Source organism: Phascolarctos cinereus, unplaced genomic scaffold, assembly GCF_003287225.1.
Source record: "Phascolarctos cinereus isolate Bilbo 61053 unplaced genomic scaffold, phaCin_HiC Scaffold_726;HRSCAF=1367, whole genome shotgun sequence".
Taxonomy (NCBI): Eukaryota; Metazoa; Chordata; class Mammalia; order Diprotodontia; family Phascolarctidae; genus Phascolarctos; species Phascolarctos cinereus.
Window position 1 is genome coordinate 321,164,622 of NW_027556098.1, and position 17,994 is coordinate 321,182,615.

General features: G+C 38.6%; 1 protein-coding gene across 3 annotated transcripts in view; it reads right to left on the reverse strand.

Annotated features, from left to right (window-relative positions):
- NARS2 (asparaginyl-tRNA synthetase 2, mitochondrial) overlaps positions 1-17,675 on the reverse strand; it is a 156,453-nt gene extending 138,778 nt beyond the window's left edge. The window contains exons 1-4 of one of the 3 annotated variants that reach the window (XM_020972289.2): positions 17,194-17,675; positions 15,695-15,804; positions 7,797-7,917; positions 2,571-2,711 (exon numbers count right to left, since the gene is read on the reverse strand). In XM_020972289.2, the coding sequence (XP_020827948.1) occupies positions 2,571-2,711; positions 7,797-7,917; positions 15,695-15,804; positions 17,194-17,355 (534 nt within the window). In that variant the 5' untranslated portion in view covers positions 17,356-17,675. Of the gene's footprint in view, positions 1-2,570; positions 2,712-7,796; positions 7,918-15,694; positions 15,805-17,193 lie in introns of those variants that run through there. The other 2 variants (XM_020972288.2, XM_020972291.2) reach the window with 2 other exon arrangements.
- Positions 17,676-17,994: the final 319 nt, after the last annotated feature.

A 17,994-nucleotide genomic window follows, 5' to 3' on the forward strand; every position in this document is an offset into this window, starting at 1 on the left:
AGGAAAGAGACTTATTAAGATTGAACTGTTTACATTCCTGCATGGAAAGATGATATTTATAACTCATGAGACCTTTGTCAGTATTAAGGTAGTTGGGGGGAAAAAATTATATATATGTATATATAGATAGATATGATAGAGGGCACAGGGTGAGTTGAAGATGAAGGGATCATATCTGGAGAATAAAATTAAGGGGTGAGAGGATTATACTAGGAGAAGGAGAAAGGGAGAGGTAGAATGGGGTAAATTATCTCACACAAAACAGACAAGAAAAGGCTCTTACAGTGGAGGGGAAACGGGGAAAGGTGAGAGGGAATGAGGGAATCTTATTCTCACTAGATTTGGCTTAAGGAGGGAGTAACATACATACTCAATTGGGTATGGAAATCTGTCTTACCCTACAGGAAAATAAGGGGGGAAGGGGACAAGAGAGCAGGGGGATGACAGAAAGGAGGGCAGATTGGGAAAGGGGTAATCAGAAGCAAATACTTCTGACGAGGGACAGGGTCAAAAGAAAGAATAGAATAAATGGGGGGGGCAGGATAGGATTAAGGGAAATAGAGTTAGTTTTTTACAACATGTCTACTATGGAAGCGTTTTGTATAACTTCAAAAAAAAAAACCCAAAACCAAGCATATTAAGTACTATGTGCCTAGCACTATTCAAAGAACTGGGGATACAAAGAAAGGCAAAAATATAGTCATTGCTCTCAAGGCAGAGTCTCATGTAAAAGATGGAAAGTTATGGTCTAGACAACAGTAAAATTAGATTTATGAACAGGTTAAATGGCTAGACCCAATTAGCAATGATTAATGTTTCAATCAATCAAAAAGCATTTATTAATGCTTTATTATTAATTATCACATGTACTATGTGCCTAGGACTGAGGATCCAAAAACAAAAATTAAACAGTCTTTGCATTAAAGGAGCACATATTCTACCATATATAAGCATATACATGTGTATATGCTTATATATGGTAGAATATGTGTATTCTAGAATACACATGGTAGAATATATATATGCTTATATATATTATAAATATATATATATATATATGTACACACATATATAAGTATATCCTGGGAGGAGGTATCCAGTCACATTGTCCCAGAGATATGTGCTTGGCCCTATGTTATTTAACACTCTTTTTAACAATGATAAGGATAAAGGCATAGACAGAAACCTTATTAAATTTGCAGTTGACACAAAGATAGGACAGATAGCTAACACACTGCATGACAGAGTGAGCGTACTCCAAAATCATGACAGGCTAGAAAACTGGGCTGAATCTGATAAGGCACAATTGAATATGGACAAATGTTCAAGAAATCAACTCTGTAAGTATAAGAAGATGAAGGAATGGTTAGACAGCAGCCTTTCTGAAAAATATCTGTGGGTTCTGGTGGACTTCAAGCTCAATAAGAGTTAATAGGGTGACATGAAAACCATAAAAGCTAATGCCACCTTGAGTGGCATTAAGTGAGACAGAGCTTCCAGGAATAAGGGGGTGAAGGACCTTTGGTACTTTGCTCTGATCAGAACAAATCTGGACTACTGTGATCTGTTTAGGGCATTACATTTTAGAAAAGGCAATGATAACCCGGAGAGTGTCTTGAAGAAGGCAATCAGAGTGGTGAAGGATGTCAAGTCTGGGCCACATGAGCCATCAGGTGGTTAAAGGAACTGAGCACATTTTACCCAGAGATGAAAAAGCTGAGGAGGTATGTAATAGGTGTCTTATTCAAGCATTTGAAAGACTGTCATATTGAAGAGGGATTAGATTTGTTCTGCCTGGCCCAACAGGGAAGAGCTAGGAACAATGAGCAGAAAACACAAACAGGCAAATTTAGGCTTGATGTCAGGAAAAACTTCCTAAGAATAAGAATATGAGCCACGTGAAAGAGGAATGGGATGTGTTAAGGAGACCCTGGATTCCCATTCACTTGAGGCCTTCAATGAGGCTGGATGATCACTTAGTGGGGGATGTTGTAGTGGAAATTCTTTTTTCAGGTATGGATTTCGACTAGATGGCTTGTGGGGTTCCTTCCAATTCTGAAACTGTGAGTCAGAAGACATGGGTTCAAATTCTCTTTCTACTACTAGTCATATGACCTTGAACAAGTCACTTAACACACCTAATTCTATTTTCACACCTCTAAAACAGAGAAATTTCTCATAGTTGTGAAAATTAAATTGAATAATACATCTAAAATGAACTATAAATATAAACTTCAACCCACTACATAAATGTAAGTTGTTATTAGTAAATGATATGAAGTTAACAAGAATTTACTAAGTGTTTACTAGGTACCAGGAATTGTGCTAAGTACTAGGTATACAAAACAAGGCAAAAATACTCCATATTCGCAAGGATTCACATTTTAATGTGAAAGCCAACATGCAAACAACTATGTACAGGCAAGAGAAACAGAGAGGGTAAAGAGGAGGTAATCGCAGAATGAAGGGCCAGGCAGCAGGGAGGGGAAGGAGACTGAGTAAAACATTTTAACTTATCTCATAGAAATGAATAAAAAGGAAGATCAACTAAATTGAAATAAATTACATACCTTGAAGAAAGAGTGTATAGCATCCGTAGCTTCACTGCGAACCCTCAGTATAGACGCCAAGGCATTGGTCCTACATCGAAGGTGAGGGTATTGTCGAATATATTGCAGAGGATATCTCTCCTTGTATTTAAAAGGGAATGTCTGCCAAAGACCAGTAAAAACAAATGAGACATTGGAGAAGGGACTGCTCTCATTAAATCAGTTCTCAGGACATTTCAGACGTGATGTCAGTTCTGTTGTCCCAAACTGCCTTCTTCCCTAAAAAATGACTGACTGGAATTCCAAATCTTTGTTTTATTTTTTTCTACAGTGCCTCATACACATTACAGATGTTCAATATCAAGATGATCACCTAAAACATTCCTGAAAACCCACCATCACTTCATACTCATGGTGTTCTGAACACCACCTTCTATCTGGCAATTTTTTAAAACTACTGCATGAAATGGCGTATACTACTGGAGACTTGTAAAGATTTTTAAAAATTCTGTCTCTGAAAATATTTTTTCCACCCAAATACGACCACCAAACCTTCAGAAATCCTCTGATATTTACCAAACAAAATACAACTTCTCTTGCCTGGCATTCAAGGCTCTACAGCCTGACCCCAACTTTACTTTCTGATTTTACTTTACTGTACCCCTTTTCATGAACTATAAGCTACAGCTAAAATAGATTCGTTGTTCTTGGATCTATCTTACCATCTCCCCTATCCTTTTATTTAGACATACCGTCTCCTTTGTCAAAAAGAACTCACCTCCTTTCCCATCTCTACACACTGACATCTTCCCCGCCTTCAAAACACAAGTAAGGTGCCACCAAGTTTTGGAGCTGCTAACTGACAATTTATTTTTTGATTTCTCCAGCTGGAGATATGGCGATCCCTCCATCCTAGAAATGCCACACTGCTGACTTCTCCTATGTATACCATTATTTTCTTAGTAACAGATTTTACCAATATCTTTTAACAAAGAATTTTTTGTAAAAAAAGAAAAGAAAAAATAATTCAGGAATGCCAATTAACACACTGAAAAAATCTGATGTTTTATGTGGACCTAAACCTCTACAAAGGAGTAGGTGAAGGTGTCTTCTCACATTTCTCTGGGGTCATGATAGGTCTTTATAATTTTTCAACACTCAGTTTCATTTGTTTTGTGGTTCCCCTCTTTTATACTGTTTTGGAGGGGGTTTTTTTTGCATTGCTTACTTCTTTTTCCATCAGTTCATGTTAAATTTTTCTCTGTGCCATGTTTGTCATTCCTTATAGCACAGTAATATTCCATTACATTCACATACCACAACTTGTTTGGCCATTTCCCAATTGATGGGCATCTAATTTATTTTCAGGTCTTGGTAAAAAGCACAAAAAGTGCTGCTATAAATATTCTATTGTCTATGGAGCTTTTTTTTTTTTAAATTTGCCTAGCAGTGAAATGTCCCAGTCAAAGGGTTTGGATATTTTTAGGATGTTTGCCTAATTCCAAAGTTCTTTCCAGAACTAATACACAGCTCCACAGGCAATGCATTAATGTGCTTTTCTTTCTTCACACTCTCCAACACAGACTTCCTAACTTTTGTCAGTTTACTGGGTGTGTACAACCTCAGGGATGTTTGGAATTGCATTTCTCTTATTTTTATTAGAGGGAATGGTCAATGAGGGCCCAAACCTTGAATAATGTGCAATATGCTCTGTCTAGTACCAACTCACGTAAAAGTGTGTTGAGTCTGCTTCAGGAAATGTGTGATATGACAGAGGGGTCCTTCCCCTTTCTGCTGCAGAGGATTGCACAGGTGTAGACCCTTTAAATTAGCTTCTGAGCTAGAACTAAGTGTGAAAATGAAAGTCCTGAACAGACAAAAGTTCAGTCTCTTCCCTGGAGGCTTTCAAGTGAGGAAGAGGAAGAGTTGTTGAGGGCCTTTATGTGGGGAAGGGCCTCAGGCCCCTTGCTCACCTGGATGTCAGGTGGCCATGAATACATGTTACTTCTTCCTTCTTCAGTCTCAGTTTTGTGATTATTTTATTATTAGATTATAAATGCCTTCAGGGCAGGGACTATCTTTCTCTTTCTAATTGTATCCCCAGGGTCTATCACCACGCCTAGCACTTAATAGGAGCTTAATAAATGCTTAATGGATTGGTTTGGATAGTTCGTGTTTATTTTTTCCTTATCTTAAGTGAATGAGTAGAATGGAACAGAATATGACCTTGTAAGCTTTGAGAGGCCAAGAGCTGCCAGAAGTGCAGCAAGTAAGACCATAACAGAACTCCAGCACCTAATCCTTGTGAGAAGCCAACTCTGAGGAGCAACCTGGTTGACCCAAAACAGAAGTAGAAAGACCCGGCCGCCAAGACAGACCCCTGTCCTTCAGGAAAGGGAGTGACTCTTCCCATTGGCTATGCTGGACCCAGAAATGAACTTTATGGGAAGAATGCTGGTAGTCACCACTTGATGTCTGAGAAGTCCATTTTTCCCAGGAACCAAGGTGGTCAGGGGGAGTAGCCTCCCAGTTTCAAAGTACTCCACTGGTACTTATTATATCTTTATCATATCTTCTCAGTAAATATCCCTTTGTAAAAGCTAATGTTAACTGATATTGAGGAGAGATCACTGGTCAAAATGATATTAGGTTTTGTTATAGTACAGAACGAGAAACTAAGGGGGTGCCTATAAACTGAAACAGAAGGTGAACAAATTATAATAAAGAATGTGATGAAATAAAAATTTGCAATAAGAAATGACATTTAAGAGAAACCTGAAAAGATCTGTATGAGGAGTTCATAGAGAGTGAAGTGAACAGCACCAGAAGAACAATTTATACACAACAAATGACTCTGAAAGATTTAAGGACTCTGATCAACACAATGAAAAAAACCACCATTCTACAGGATCAATGATGATACATGTTGTCCATCTCCTGACAAAGAGGTAATGGATTCAGACAGGGATATATATATATATATATATATATATATATATATATATATACATATATATATATATATTTTTTTTTTTTGGAAAAGGCTAATGTGGAAATTTGTTTTGATTATGTATATTTGTTATGCATTGCCAAGCTTTGTTTTTATTTTATTTTTCTTTTTTTCCAAAGGGAGGGGGTGCAGAAGGGAGAGAAAAAATATTTTTGCTTGCTGAAAAAAATACAAAAAATTATATTCAAACAGTAATTACTGGCAGTCAACATTGGGGGAAAACAGCAGATGAGGGCTTTAAAGCAACTACATTAGACTACCCCTAGAACCCTATGGGTGGAGCATTAATTAGCCCTGCTATGAGGACCCAACAGGCAAGTGCTAGGTGGCCTGCACACAATACGCTACATTAGTGATCCAGATCATTCTCTCATATGGTTGTTCACAACATCATTTTTTAACTTATATTAGAGTTATCTGTTATATACATCAATCTCTCTTCACCAACACATCCCCCCTTGAAGACAGAAACTATATCAGCTTTTATCTTTGTTTCCCTCATGCCTAACAGTGCCTTGCACAAAGCAGGTACTAAATAAATGCTTGTTAACTGAAACAAAACTTCCTGCTCTCATATCACTAGGCAAAAGCATTACAAGAATATGTTTTCAATCAAAAAATATGCAAAAATTTATGTATACTGCAGTACTTTTAAGGACCTCTGATTTCATCAGTTCTTCCACCAATGTGAATGGATCATTACCCCTCAGAAGAAAAGTATTATTAAAAAGTGTTGTTTAAAAATCTTCGTAGAAAGTGTTCTCTTGAGTAACAGTGGCTATAATTTCTATCTAAATCAAATTTCTGGTGATAAGCCTTTCCTTAGGCTGGTCCATCGATAAGAGACAGTCGCTTAATAAGACTAGACTTGAAATCTTCCCAGCTTGGTAGGGCTTGTCAGAACCTGTCCTAAACTAGCACAGCCCTCAACAAATACAACATCATAATGAGCCACTAGAGTACATAATTTTATATTAAAGTAAAAATTTCCATGAAAACAATACAAAGGTAACAAAAAGGAACTTATTAAAATTATTATACCCATAATCTGTTTCCTTTTGGCTTGTTTTTTTTTTCCCAAGTCCTGGACACACACACACACACACACACACACACACACACACACACACACGCGTGCTTTTAAAGCAAAACCAAATGAAGCCTTAGAAAAATGACTACATAAACTGAAAACTGGGATTAACCACCCAGCCTTTCTCTAATGCCTATATTCAAATGATACAATACAGCAAGCAAAGAACCATTAGGTATCCATACCAACATTAGCAAGGAGAAGACTACTCAAGAACTGAAAAATAAATGGCAAGAATCAAAAAAGCCATCAAATGAAGTCAGAATGACAATTCAAAAAGGGAAGAAAAAGTTACTGATCATTATCCAATTTTCTGTGTGCTCCATATGTTCTTTTCTGGCAGTCTATTTTCCAGATGTCTCAGTACCCAATTTTATATAATTTGACCAGAATTTCTTGCCATATGATACAACCATTACATACAAAGCTATGTGGCTGATGCTAGGAAAAATTACAAAATTTAGATCTGATTTAAAATAAAGGTGTTATCTAAAGTGGCTTAAGAAACTTCCTACCTCACCCCTTTTAACTTGAGTCTTCCTTACATCAACTAAACTCTGATTTGAAATAATTAGATATTCCTTCTCCTTCCTTTGTTTTTTATCCTTAAAATATTAGATGACGATCTCTCCAGCACTCTAGACACACAACTTAAATGACTCTAACCTGCACTATGGCAAAAACAGAAATAAGCATTTACTAAGTTTCCACTTCAGCAGAATTTCTTGTTACTGGAACTCCAGCTGAACAAAGATTTCACATTTGGAAAGAAAAACCAAGAATGGATTCCTCATGTAAGCCTTTCACTTATCACACCTCGGGCATTTACATGCAGAAGAACGTAAAAAAACTGGTCCAGCCCTTGCTGTTTCTGCTTTCCAAGTTAAGCTGGCACATCTGTCAAAGTGCCCAGTTTCAACAGTGACAAACGCTACAGAAATGCACAAGCAAAACCAATTATTTTTCCCACATTAATCTAAGGCTTTAATACCTAAACTATTTTTGCTGCTGTCTTTGCATTCCTCAGGTTGCCAAGTGTCTTGTAGATGAGTGTATTAAAAGAAGGGACACTGGAAAGCAAGCTGTAAATATTTTCAACATGATCTCCCAAATTGGCCATATGACGAGCTAGAATCAAACAGCATACCTTAGGATCACAATGTCCAATGACTTCAATTTTGTCCGCCTTCAGTTCCACATTTTGCTTTTTATAAGGACTTTTTACCAGTACCCCTTGGACTTCCACCGAACACCCAAAAGTCAGATCACTAAAACAGCAACAACAAAGACAGGAACATTTTACTATATGTAATGCATCAGTTGGTGTTCATTGAAATCTTGCAATCAGAGCACTAATATTTTCTTAATGCTTTGCCGGAAGCTTTTAAAAATTTCTTCTAACAACTGAATTTTAACCATAACCAAGATTTCCTATGATCAGGAAATAGATTCCCAATAATTAAATCATGGGTTGTAGTCCACTGCTTCCTCCTTTTCCTCTTGCCCATCTAACACCAAGAGAACAGACAATAAGTAAAACTCTAAAATTAAAATCAGAAACCCCAGCAAAATAAATATGTATCAAACAATTTTTCAAAGATATTTGGATTACCCATAACTCTCTATTCCACAACCAGGGTATATAATCAGAAGGTAGCTGCAAAGACTAAAATCTATGTTCAGAGATTCCTTAGGTTGTTTATGAAGCTAACTTCACAAATAATATTTGGGTCATTTCACACACATCCCTACCATTTCTAATGGTAGCTAATGCTGTTGTTGTTTAGTCATGTCCGACTCCTCATAACCCCACGGCACCATAGGATGGCAGGCCTTTCTATCCTCAACTATCTCTCAAAGTCTGCCCAAGTACCTGTTCATTGTTTCCATGACACCACACATACATCTCATCCTTCTGCTGTCCCCTTGTCCTTTTGTCTTCAATCTTTTTCAACATCAGCATCTTTTCCAATCAATTCCATGTTCTCATTATGTGGCTAAAGTATTTAAGCTTCAGCTTCAGTATTTGACCTTCCAGTTTATACTCTGAATTAATTTAGGTATAGAATGATTTGATCTCCTTGCTGTTCAAGGGACTCTCAAAAGTTTTCTCCAGCACCACAACCCAGAAGATCTTTGTCCTGCTTTTCAGTATGCAGTCCAGATTTGTCACAGCTTTCCTTCCAACGAGCAAGTGTCTTTTAATTTCACGGCTGCAATGTCTGCAGAGATCTTTGAGCCCAAGAATATAAAACATGACACTGCTTCCATTTCTTCTCCATTTGCCAAGAAGTTATGGGACCAGTAGTCAAGATCTTAGGTTTTTTGATGTTAAGCTCCAAGCCAGCTTTTATACTCTCCTCTTTCACCCTCATCAAGAGGCTTCTTAATTCCTCTTTACTTTCTGTCATCAGAGCAGCCCCCTTCTCTTGAGCTCATCTGCATATCTGAGATAGTTGGTATTTCTCCTGGCAACCTTAATTTTGGCTTTTGATTCATCCAGTCTGGCATTTATTTGATGTACTCTGCATATAAGTTAAATACTCGTTGTACTCCTTTTCCAGTCTTAAGTCAAAGAGATGTTCCATGTTTGGTTTTAACTGTTGCTTCCTAGTCCTCATACGGGTTCCTCAGAACACAGATGATCTGGTACTCCCATCTCTTGGAGGACTTGCCACATTTTGTTGTTATCCACATAGTCAAAGGCTCTAGTGTAGTCAATGAAGTAGCTGTTTTTCTGGAACTTCCTTTTTTCTCCATAATCTAGTCAATGCTGGCAATTTGTTCTCTAGTTCCTCTGCCTCTCTGAAAACCAGCCTGGTCTTCTGGTAATTCTTGGTTCACATATTGCAGAAGCCTGGCTTGCAGAATCTTATACATAACTTGCTGTCTGGTGAAATAAGAACTTACCAGTAATTTGAGCATTCTTTGGCATTGCCATTCTTTAGGATTGGTACGTAAACTGATCTTTTCCAATCCAGTGGCCACTGTTGAGTTTTCCAAATTTTCTGGCATATTGAGTGCAGCAATTTAGCAGCATCATCTTTTAGGATTTTAAATAACTCAGCTAGAATTCTATCAGCTCCCCTAGCCTTACTGTTAGCAATACTTCCTAAGGCCCACTTGACTTTATTCTCTAGGATGTCTGGCTCTAGATCAATAACCATACCATCATGATTATTGGTGATGTTAAGCTCTTTCTTGTATAGCTCTTCTGTGCATTCTTGCCACCTCTTCTACTTCTGTTAAGTCCCTACCACTTTTGTCTTTCACCATGCCCATTTTTGCATGAAATGTTCCCTTAATATCTCTAATTTTCTTGAAGAGATCTCTCATCTTTCCCATTCTATTGTTTTCTTCTATTTCTTTGCATTCCTCATTTAAGAAAACCTTCTTATCTCTTCTTGCTATTTTCTGAAATTCTGAATTCAGCTGGGTATATCTTTCCCTTTCTCCTTTCCCTTTTACTTTCCTTCTTTCTTCAGCTATTTGTTAAGCCTCATCAGACATCCATTTTGCTTTTTTGCTCTTCTTTTTCTTTGTAATGTTTTTTGTTTCTGTCTTCTGTATAATATTGCAAAACTCTGTTCAAAGTTCTTCAGATACTCTATCAACCAGCTATCTTAAATTAGATAGCTAACAGGGTAGAACAAAAGTTGTTTTCTCAGGATCATCAAAACAACTAAATCCACCCCAACGATATATGGCCAGATTAGAGAGGGAATCGACCAATCAATAAGCATTTATTAAGTATTCATTAGGTACCAGCCACTGCTAGGCATTGAGAATAAAAGGACAAAGAATGCAATCCCTACTCACAAGGAGTTTATGTGAGTGAGATGACAAATACATGTGTAAGTATGTTCATCATAAACGTAACATAAATAAATACTAAAACATACAAAGTAACTAAATACAAGGTATACAGTGAGGGAGAGCCGTAAAAGTTGGAAGAGAAGAGGCTTCATGCAGAAGACAGTAGGAAAAGATACGGGGGGGGGGGGGAGAGGGAGGAGAGTTCATTTCAGACTCATGAGGCAGCCAGTGTAAAGGAATGGAGAGGGAAGGTGGAGCTTGTTTGTAAGAAACAGAGGGAAAGTTAGTTTGCCTGGAGTGTAGAAGGGGAAGTAATGTCCAATGAAGCTGGAAAGGCAGGCTGGGTTGAGGTTATGCAGGGCTTTAAATGTGATAGAGAAGTTGCTAAACAGAGTTTGTATTTATCCTAAAGGCAACAGGAAGCCACTGGAGTTGACTGAGTAAGGGAGTGACATGATTAGATCTGTGCTTAAGGCAATCACTTTGGCAGCAGTGTGAAGGATAGATCAGAGCGGTAAGAGAGGTGAGGCAGAGAGACCAACTGTAATAATCTAGGTGAGAGGTGATGAGGGCCTGAACTAAAGTGGTAGCTGTGAGTGGAGAGAAAGGGGGTGGATGCGAGAGATGCTGCAGAAGTGGAAATTTAAAAACTGATTGGATATGTGGGGTGAGGAATATAAGTGAGAAATCTCAAGGAAGACACTGAGATTACAATCTTGAGATAAATGAAGGGTGGTGAAGCCTTCAATAGAAATGGTGAAGTTTGGAAGAAGGAAGACAAGCATAATAAGTTCAACTTTGGCCATGCTGAGTTTGATATGTCTCTCAGGACAAGTTTGAAATATTCAGTAGACAACTGGTCATGTGGGACTGAAACTCAGAGGAGAGACTGAGGCTGCATAATGGATATGTGATTCATCTGCACAGAGATGGAATGGGAGCTAATGAGGTTATCAAGAGAGTAGAGATGGAGACGAGGACCTAGAACTGCACCTTGGTGAACATCCAATTATAGGAGCTACAGAAGATGAGCTAGCAAAGGAGACTGAAAAGGATGGTGAGACAGGAGGTGAACCAGGAGAGAGTAGTGTCATAAAATAAATCAGAAAAGAAAGAGGACCAAGGAGGATAGTGGTCATTGTCAAATGCACATGGATCAAAAAGGATGAAGACTAGGGAGACAGCATTTACGCTATGTTTTAACACAGTAAATATTTCCCAAGATACCATCAAATGCATTAAATTGAACAAAATAACATTCTACCTCTTAGTAGAGGAGTGACAGACTGAAGGTACGGAAGAATCAGAAATGCATTCTCAGATATGACCAAGTATTTATTTTGGTTGACTAGATATATTTGTTATAAAGGAAGACTTCTATTTGGTGGGAGAGGAGAGGTGAGTTTATGGACCCTAATCAATATGGAAGGAAAGGCATCAATAAGGCATTTTAAAAATTAAAAAAAAAAGTTATTCTTCACTTCTGTATCCCTGATTGCTAAGTTTATTAGGGGATATCAGGTATTTCTTACATACTATTCAAAACTGTCAAGAGAGCTTCAAAGTCAATTTAGAAACTTCCAGACTCATCTTCTGACATCAGTTGTCACTCTGAGCCAGTAATATTTACTAGAGACATCAGCACTTGCAGTTAATATTCTATGGTATTTGTCTTTAGAAATAAGGCTCTCCTGAAAAGCTTTCTTCTTTTTCTCGTGTATGAAAAAAAAACCAGATATTTACATTTATCCCAGTAGTGAAGAATGCCACCTTCTTGGAAATAATTAATCTTTTGAAGACTTCTCAGTGACTTTGAAGGAGACTGAAAGTGTCTTATGAAGAAAGGAAGTAAAGCCCAGTCTTTTAATCAGCTGCTCCCTCCCCAAATATGCCTCTTTCTTTAAAGCCCTTGCCTTCTGTGGGCAGCAGTGACTGAAAAAAATACCTGTCTGCTCTCTTTAGGTCTTCAGTTTCTTTTTCACAATGCCGTATTTTAGTAAACACTTTCTAGACTCTTTCTGGAAGTATCATTAGTCAGCAGTAGCCATTCAATTCAACAAATCTTGAAAGGTCCTCTGTCACCTACCAGACACCAGCCTGGACCCAGGAAGAAAGCAGAGAGCTATTGTCCTCCACAAACAGCAACCTCAGTATCCCTCAGCAGGGAACCTACAACCATTACTCCTCTCTTCTTTATGACCATTACTGGATAGCATGTATAGATGTACATCTTCATTCCTTGGAGGGCAAACATTTGTTTCATCTCCAGAGGATCCAGCTCACTTCTCTTTGGGAAGAACCTGACTCTAAGTGGTCAATGATTCTTCTTCCTTTTTCCCTCTTATTCTCCATCCTCCATTTTCCAACCTCTTGACACCAGTCAGGACTTCTTCTTTCTTTTCAGATCCTTTGGCTTCTTTGTTTTCACAAGATAGCTTTTCAACCCTTTTTTGAGGGGGGGAGGGGAACACTTCATCCTCCCTTATAGTCAATCAGGGACACACAGTAAATAGTAGTATCAAATTTTTCCTTTCTAGTTTTTTAATAATCATTTAAAATTATAATTTCCAAGAACAAGCTATTACTTTACTCCCTAATCTTACAATGAAATAGACTGTGAGAGTTGGGGCCTCAGAGGCCATCTAGTAACACCCATATACAAAAGGAATCCCCACTATGACATCAGTCAGGAATCCAACTTCTCTACTGCTGAAGACTTACAAGGAAGAGAAAGCTGAGCACTGCTGACCCATGTGAACTAAAGATAACATCTGATCTTTTACCAACTTCACTAGCTATGTTTTGGTAATCTATGAACAGTATTGTAAGCACACTAAAAAAAACTGTCCTTTGAGTTCATGTTGCGGGACAATTTCATTTATGAATCTGTACTTCTGTAATTAACTAACTCCACTTTAAATGAGTACAAAGAAAGAATTCTAATCAACAGTGAGTATTATTACAGAGAGGTTCTAGCATATTACTGACAGTCAGTAAGCAAATATTAATCACTCATGTGCCAGGCCCTGTGCAAAGCACTGAGGATGAAAAGAAAAGTAAAAAACTGTCCCTTCCCTGAAGGGGGTCATAGTCTAATGGGGAAGACAACATGTAGACAACTACGTACATACAGGAAAAATCCATATTTTATGGGGGGAAAAACAGTACTTTATAAAATAAAGTATAAATTTAAAAAATAAAGCTCTCAAGTCCTACTGAAACTTAAGAAAAAATAATCAGAATCATAAACATTAGCTATAGAAGAAAACTTAAAATCATCCAGTCCAGATCCCTGTTCTTATAAAAAGGTATCTGAAGCTCAGACAGGTTAAATCACTTATCATACAATTTAGTAAGTCAAAGACCCCCAAAGCAAATCCAGGTCCTTTTACTTCAAGTACAATATTTGCACTTCTTCTACTACACCACACTGCCTCTCTCATGTAGTCTAACACCTTTATTTGAGGATGACCTGGATTTTTTTCTACTTTTAAAACATGCTGCCTATCATATACAATGTAAACTACAAAACTGAACTATGTACACTTTAACAAAAGTTCATTTTGACAGTTAAAAGTGTTTTCTTCAGTCAATCAACAAGTATTTATTGAACATTTAACCAGGTACCAGGTACTAGAATATACTCTGGGATACAAAGAAAGGTAAAAACAGTCTCTGTACCCAGTTTTTAAGGAGCATGCATTTTACTGGGGGAGACAATACGCAAATAATTATGGATGTACTGAATATATACAATATAAGTGAAAGAGATCATACTGCATTACAGTAGTATATTTTCAAAGTAAAGCTACAACGATAAGCTTTAGTCATTCTTCAATTATTTTAACAGCCTGGTTTTTTTCTAAGAACTTTCCTTTTTACCTCCCAAAAAGGCTTGTATTCACTTAAGAAGCTGCCTTCCCATTCATCAGGAATGCTGCTAAATAACATGAGGCACTAGCTTATATTTATGTTAAGAGGTAAACTGGGTCAAACTGAAAAATCTGTTCAGTTGAATTTGCAATGTGACAGACATGATGTGATAAAATAAAAAGTGAACTGGTCTGGGAATCAGAAGACTTGGGTTTAAATAAGCTGCTATTTATTATCAGTATTTACTACCTTGCCTGGAAGGCTCTCCCTCTTCATCTCCATCTCTTAGCTTCCCTCAAGTCTCAGTCAAAATCTTACATTCAGCAAGAAGCCTTTCTTGATCCTCCTTAGTGCTAGATTGATTACCTCACGTTTACTGTGCATATATTGTGTATGTACATAGCTGTCTGTATGTTGTCTTCCCGTCAGACTGTGAACCCTTTCAGGGAAGGGACTGGTTTTTGCTTTTCTTTTCATCCTTAGTACTTAGCACAGGGCCTGGCAAATAATGAGTGCTTAATGTATGCTTACTGAAGGACTGTGTTAAGCTATTTAACTGTTCTAACCTCAGGTAGCCTTCAATGTACCTTTCCAGTTCTAAAAGCTACGATCTTAGCAGTTTGTTCATTTCACCAGTGTTGCATACGTCATCCTTGGTTCTCTTAAGCCGGGGTTGATTTTTGTCAGGGCATACAAAAATGAGTATGCTTTCTTGTCTTCCTTTAGAACGTGCAATCTAGTAGAGGAGAAATAATGAGTGTACTGGACTTGGAGTCAGGAGACACCTAGGTTTAAATCCCACCTTTAACTTATGTTACCTATGTGAACATGGGCAATTCACCTAAGCATCAGTTTCTTTATCTGTAATATGATGCTAATATCACCTGTAGTATGGACTTCACAAAATAGTCACAAGGCTCAAATGAGAATATATGTGAAGTGCTTTTCCATCCTTAAAGTATGATATAAATTTCTACTATCATTACAACTACACTATGAAAGTATAATATATAAAATTAGAGCAGTCTAAAATGTAATGAGTGCTTCATCTATGTAAATTATGAAATTTGCTATTGGGTTGGTATTAGTACAATGGCCAGTGAATTTGACCAAATCAATTTTTCAGTATCAGTTCAATTCTTCAAATAGCCCCAGGCACATGACTCTAAGAAAATATGTAGTCCACTTCCAGTCTTGATGGTAGGTGAGACCATATCACCATTACAAATTGTCATATAACACTGTTCTTTAGTCCTCACATCACAATAAAAAAGGGATTCATTTTCAAATCTCATGAAAAAAAGTCATAAAAATGTCTTTATACAAAGTTCCAAAACTGAAAAACTTTTTACTTACCAACTGTCTAAGCTTGGGTCTGCTACAATCTGCAAATGTTCCAAAGATGACCCATCGTTTATATGGAGGAACAAAACTTCCTTCTGCGATCGAACTGAACGAACCCATCCCTGAGGGAGGAGTAAAACGTAGTTCTTAATATGAGCTCAATTTTAAACATTATATTCACTTTAAAAAATATTTTAAACTAAAATCAAGCACCACTAAAATTCAGTAATTCCACAAGCATTTTTAGAGCAATTGCTACGTACAAGGCACATGCTGGAGATTTTAAAGACTAAAGGACAGAGACGCTGCTGTCAAACAGCTTACATTTTACTGGTAAGAGCCATTTCCACAGAGAAGCAAACTCAGGATAATACAAGTGAGGTGAGAATAGTTAACAACCGGGAGATTCAGGAAAGATTTTTCTGTAGAAGAGACTTGAGTTAAGCCTTGAAAAAATTAAAAGACTCTAAGAGGTAAAGATGAGGAGGAAGTGTACTCCAGGCTGTGTAAAGATAGGCAAAATGCCAAATAGCCCTTCCAACTCATATCGCACACAGCAGGCTCTAATCTGACTAGATAGATCAGGAAAGCAAAAAGCCTCCTACAGCATTCCCTGCAAAACTGTGAATGGTTTTATAAATCAAAAATGAATAAGCATAAACTGGAATAGCCAAACTTCACTAGATGTCACAGCAAGCCTACAAATAACTCTTAAATACAAAATTTATTTCGATTCTTGAAGAAATATGAAACCTACGGAAACACAGATAGGAATGGTGAGTCATATCTCTTGGTGTGTGAGACCAAGAATGCTGTTTCAATGATTGCCAATTGAAGTCTTTAAACAATAACACATCTGCTGAAAATCAGACTGCCTCAGGTAAGGGAATTTCTGAGAGCTCATCTGTTCCATCTTCTTCTCCTTCCTTTAATCTTGACCTTAGTTTCCAGGGAGAAAATGCTAGGAAAGTGTAGTTTGAAATGCAACTTAAAACTTTAAACAGTAGCTTAGGTTCTGTTTTATAAACAATCTGAAAACATTCACTGAAAAGGGGAGGGAAAGGACTGGGGAAAATGAGGCATATATCTTCTGACATGACCAAAGTATTGACTTATTTTGCTTAACTGTGCTTGTTACAAAGGACATCGGGGGAGATGGGGAAATCGGTCACTGGGAAATGACAATGACTTTTTAAAAAAACAATATTAATAAGGAATTCAAAAAGCAATGAGTAGGTAATAGGATATATAGCTAAGGCCTCCATATTTTTGCGACAGATATACAGAAATTATCACATTTTACTGAAAAGGCAAATTACGTGTGGATGAGTTTCTTTTTTTACTTATTTACTGAACATAGGTTTGTGAACATTAATGAGTCCAAGCCAAGGAGAAAATGGGGAGCCCCGTGATTCTTGCATAAACTTTGGTTTGTGCTGTTTGCAGACGGGCCCCCCTGGAGGAGCTGGGCAGGGCTAGAATAGCAAACGAAAACAAACGCGGTCACCCACCTGCACTTTCATATTCTCCCCACGTGGGTTCTGGCTCACCAGGGCATCCCGGATGCTCACTCTAGGGAGCTGGGAGGGCCTGGGGCAAGGGGCGGAGGTGCAGTAGGCGCGCAGAGCCCTGGACAGCGCTCGGGCGGCCCACATCGTGAGGCCGCCAGTCATTTATGCTCTCCCGCCGGTCACTGCTCCAGAGCCCGGAGCCAGAGGCCGCGCGGGGCTCCTCCCATCCCGGCTGCCCACCACTCCGGGCCTCACTCACCCCCACCCCTAACAGCTCCCGAGCACGCGGGCTGGACGCACGAACCGCACCCCGCTCCGCCCTCCCCTGGCCCAACTCGGACGGTGACCGCGGGACAAAGGGAAAAAAGGCAGCCGCTGACAGGCCGCCAAGGACTCCAGGAAGGAGCGCTGAGCTGCGGCTGTTTAAAAGTAGCAGCTCTCGATCTTCTCACGCCCTCGGCACGCCGCCGCACACTGACGTAACGTCATGACGCCACGTCGGTGGTGACATCACGACGCAGCCGCGAGACGGAGCTTCCACCCAGGCGTCTGGAGAGAGGTTGGAGCGCCGGCGAGAAAGGGGCGGAGCCTGTCCAGACCCCTCCTGGAACCGCCTTGTCAATCAGTCAACCTGGCAAAGAGATTGGACAAGCCGTAAAGACCCGGGAAAGAAAGAGCCCCTGGTGGGAGCGGGTGTGCCGCGGGAGTTTTTAAAGAACATACTTTCCATTAGAGTAGATCAAAGTTTAGATGCAAGCACTTTTTTCCCTTTTCTCAATGAGAGGGTTATCAAATATTTTT